Source organism: Acyrthosiphon pisum, chromosome A2, assembly GCF_005508785.2.
Source record: "Acyrthosiphon pisum isolate AL4f chromosome A2, pea_aphid_22Mar2018_4r6ur, whole genome shotgun sequence".
NCBI lineage: Eukaryota > Metazoa > Arthropoda > Insecta > Hemiptera > Aphididae > Acyrthosiphon > Acyrthosiphon pisum.
In genome coordinates, this window is record NC_042495.1 from 42,459,841 (window position 1) to 42,464,632 (window position 4,792).

At 32.6% G+C, this 4,792-nt stretch overlaps 1 protein-coding gene across 1 annotated transcript; it reads left to right on the plus strand.

Moving 5' to 3' along the window:
- Positions 1 to 3,017: 3,017 nt before the first annotated feature.
- On the plus strand, positions 3,018 to 3,487 carry LOC100169552 (LYR motif-containing protein 4-like). The gene is made up of 2 exons (XM_001946319.5): positions 3,018 to 3,268; positions 3,339 to 3,487. Exons 1-2 carry the CDS (start codon positions 3,180 to 3,182, stop codon positions 3,466 to 3,468), a joined length of 219 nt encoding a protein of 72 aa, XP_001946354.2. The 5' UTR covers positions 3,018 to 3,179; the 3' UTR covers positions 3,469 to 3,487.
- Positions 3,488 to 4,792: the final 1,305 nt, after the last annotated feature.

Here is a 4,792-nt window from a genome sequence, read left to right on the forward strand (position 1 = left end):
AACGTAGTACAAAAAAAAGGCTCTTAATTTTGTTCCAAAATTCCGAGGGGGGTGCCAGAGAAATGCACCTGAGACGGTATGTCAATCTAGGTATAAGACATATTATATACTTATATCTATGGTATTAAAAAAAAATTTACCAGCTATAATATAGGTATCTATAATAAATTCCAAATTAATCATATCACAATATCCATTAGGTAGGTACTTATAACGCGTTATACATCAACAACAAACCGTGATATATAATAAGATATATTATAATAGTATACTCAGTGCTCGAATTGGGAATTATTAAGTACTGAAATAATATTTATTTGAGTATAATTAGTTCATTAAAGAATGATTATTCTGAATTCAGAATTAAGTCACAATTAAGTGCACTCACCAGATTATCAATGCCTAAAAAATCTATACAAATAAATCGGCTCTAGAGTTGATGTTGTGAAAAAAAATTGTAATTGAGACGTGGGCGCCCAGAGAAAGGCAATATCATTTTAGAAAACAAAAAAAAAAATTAGAAAAATTATACTGTATACTGTATAGGAAAACACACTAAATAATGCAAACTACAATCTCCAGATTCTTAAACAGAAAAACCTATTCGCAATAATTAGTTCATTAAAGAATGAATCTTTGGAGACCACCAGCTGCAGGTCATCAAAGTTGAAAATATTTATATTAAAAATTCTAAAAGAGTTAAATTGATAGATAATAATAGTATACTTTAGAAGTAAAAGAACGTTTATTGGGTCTGTACTCTGTACAAACTATAATATTATTAACGGTGTGTCGGTGTACATAGCCATATTAGTTATTTTAGTTAAAAACATATAACCTATATTATAAGCAACGAACAAAAAAATAATAATAATAATATCATCAATATTAAAATATACATTTTTCTTTATTAATTTAAAACATAAATAACATAATAACTATAATTAAAATTTTTTTTTTTTAACCGACGATTACCGCCGAGTAGAAACGCTGGTTTTGGATATCAGGGTATATCCGGCTTATGGACATACTGCACTGAGGATGACGAGAAGACATTTTTCGGCGGACTGTAGAACCAGAACGCCTGGCGACCACCAAGCCACCCTCGCCGGGGTTTTCGTCAGGCCGCGACGATGGCGCGAGGTGTACTACAACAATAGCGGCCGACCCAAGCCGGCAGTTCTCTGGACGGAGTGAGAGGAGGATGCTCTGGTGCTCGACGGCGATTACTATGGCATGCAGCGGCGATAGCAGCCTGCACGGGACCAAGCAGAAGACGAGTCTGAAAATCAGCCTTTGCCCGAGGACCACCACCACGGAAATGCTGCCCACGTCCGCGAAACCGGTCTGAGTGTTCGTTCTGGGGTTCGACAGGCGGCGGCCGGGCAGTTCGGACTAGAAAGCTTCCGGCTGCAGATCGAGGTGCGGCCCGTGCGTGCCGGCCCGGTGATGGTGACATGAGGAGGAGGAGGAGGAACTTTCGGAGGTGACGGCGAAACTGATAAAAGGGTAACATGGTTTGATGGTTTGATGGCGATGGCTTTAAAAATTCATTTGAAAGCTCGCCGGTCAATCGTTATAAAAAAAAAACTGTGTCTGTGTATTTTTAATATTTTTCAACTGCTATTGTAACAATATATCAGGAGCCTTGTATTATATTTTCACGCTTTTTGACCAAACAAATAAAACTTTATTGATATTCATAGAAAAAAAAAAAATTATTGAAATATGAAATTGTCCGTATACTGGTCAAAACAAGTTAAAATATTTTGAAAATTGTATCAAGTATAAGAATTGATAAAATAAACATTCAGTGAAATTTTCATGTATCTACAGTTGTTCGTTTTTGAATTACAACAAAATAAGAAAATCGCTACATGAGAAAAAAATCCATTGTTGTAAAAATTTGAATATCAAACGCTCGTAAAAATTTAATTTGACTTGCTATAGTCATTTTTTTTTATAAAGTTAGATAATCTTATAAGCAATCTTGTATTACATTTTAAAATCTTAGATCTAAAAAGAAAATTTTTTAAGAATTCTTAACTCAAAATAATTTGCTAATTTTTCTTGATTTTTCCATATTTTGTTAATTTTTGAACTTTAAATGCTTATAAAAAAAAACTATAACTAAGGATTTTTAATATTGTTCAAATGTCAAAGTAACAATATAGTAGGAGCCTTGTGTTAAATTTTCAAGTATTTTTACCCGACAAACATAGGCGGATATTTGGTTTTATCTGTGGGGTGGCTTAACATTTTGTCTTATCCATTAGCGGAAACAGATATTTTTAGTTGCTTCCGATGCTTCCACCTACTAACTCTAGTGGATACTCCGACTTGATTCTAGCTGATGCACCAAGTATATATAGGTAATAGGAACAAAAAAAAAATAAAATATTGAATAACTACTAAATTATTTTTTATTTTAATTGTATATATCTATTTTTTGTGCAAATATATTAACAATTGTTTCAGTATTAATAGTTTTAGAAATATATTTTTCAATATATAATATTGAGGTGTTGAACCTTTCCTGCAGCATAGAAGTTCGAAGTCAAGTTTTTATTCTACGCATGGCCGAAAAACTAACTTAACATTCATAGGAACAAAAAATAATAAAATGGAAACTAACGGAACTAATAGAATGGAATATATTTTTATAATGTCAAAAATCATGGATGAGAACAAGCGTGACTAAATAAGTAATTTGATGAGGATGAGATTCAGAGATTATGAGAACAAGGTTTATAAATTTGTCATGACGTAAACTTGGGATGAAAATATGACTATATGAGACAAAGGACAGACCTATAGCTGACCTATAGGCTATAAATTATAATTGTATAAACTAGTTTATGTCGTTTATGCACGATTTAAGATAGTCTATCTTAAATCGTGCGTTTATGAGAATATGAGATGACCGGGTTTCTGTGATAAGACTGTATTATCAATCTGTCAACTTTATCGTTATCACCTACGTCGGGCTACCGGAAAACGTTATCACGTATTATACGGACTCTGCTGTCCTGGGAAATGGGAATTGCCATTGACGATTGGCATCATTATTCATTATTCATTTCAACAGAAAACCAAGGAACTGCCAGACGTCGTGATTGCCGGTTGTCAATTTCTAAGGACCTGTTCGTTTTCACTGTTTTGAACAGTCTATAGCCGCGATGGCAGCCCCAGTGACCAGGGCCGAAGTTCTCAAAATCTATAAGACCATGTTGAGGGAGAGTAGCAAGTTTTCATTCTACAACTACAGGTAAATGAGATTGTTTGAATCTGTCCGATACTCCGATCACTGTTTCAATGAAATTAAATTTTTTGCACAGGATGTACGCAGTCAGACGAGTGAAAGATGCGTTCAGGGAACAAAAGGCGGTCAGTGACACTTCAGAAATCCAACAGCACCTGCTCGAGGCACACAGGTTTTTGGATATCATCAAGCGACAAGTAATTTAAAATTTTAGACACCATTTATCTCTGCACGTTTCGGGTGACCCAAACCTTTAAGTGCTTATTTTTGTTCAGTTTTCCCTTAATTTCCTCAAAACCATTACAATTATAATATGCATTTTATGTTATTTTATGTTTATGCTACTTTTTTGAATGAGTATTACAGACCGAAAAATACGTACATTTATTTTGTAAGGAATCCTATTTTTTATTTCGTGTCACAAATTACATAATATTTTATGGGTTCAGTTTATGGACTGTAATTAGGTATAATAGTATGATAAAATATATCAGTTTGTTGTTTGAAGGAAGTTAATAGTACATTAGGACATGGACACGTGGTCAATACTATAGTCCGTTAGTGCATATTATTATTAACTATTAAAAACAATTATAAGCAGGTACACCGATAGTTAAAAATATTCTCATTTTAATTTCTGAGCTTAGCAAGGATGTAGGTATTCTTATTCTTATTTTTTGTGTCTGCTTTCACATTTTTTAACAGACATTAGCTTCACACATTAATAGTGTTTTTGTTAATAAATTTGATATAGTTAGTACTTAGATGATTTAAAGTATTTTTCCTCCTATTAGATTTTGAGCGGAGCGAGGAAGCTATTGGTTTTACAATGGTGTTAATTTTTTTTTTCTTCTTATATCCTGTATACAAAATTTCTACCGGAAGGAGTGCTTCGATTTCAACATATAGTACCTTATCTTTTAGCAAATTGGATCAAGATGGTACTTTAGAGAGGTCATTTTCCAATTTTCTCAAGAGTTATTTAATGCCACGGGAAAAACCATCGAAAAATTACAAAAAAATGCTAAAAATGGGATTTTAATTTCTAACGCTTTGTTTATCACCATAGAAACGAATAAAAAATTATAATATTATAATATTAATTCAACTTACATGATAAAATAATTAATAACAATATAAAATATCCAGAGTGACAAACCGTCCTCGCTCAGAATCGTTTTTCTTATACAATGATATTTTATCATTGAATTCAAGTCTAATACAACCCATTATACAATGACCCCCTTAACCTGTGATTGTAAGGAAAATGGGTAGTTTTAAAGAGAAGGTTTTAGTGTTGGTTATTTTTTTTAACTAATATAATATTATCCAAAATAAAATACATACCAGCAATTTTAATTTCAGCACTAGGATACACGATTTGTCCTTGTAGTGGTAGAAATACGTAAGGTATCTTTTGTACCGTTGTGCCAGACACGAATGAAGCTAACGAACATTCTGTGAACAGTTAAACAATAAACATTACATTTAAAACAAAGATCTAAGTCATTTTTAGTGTGTTAATAATAA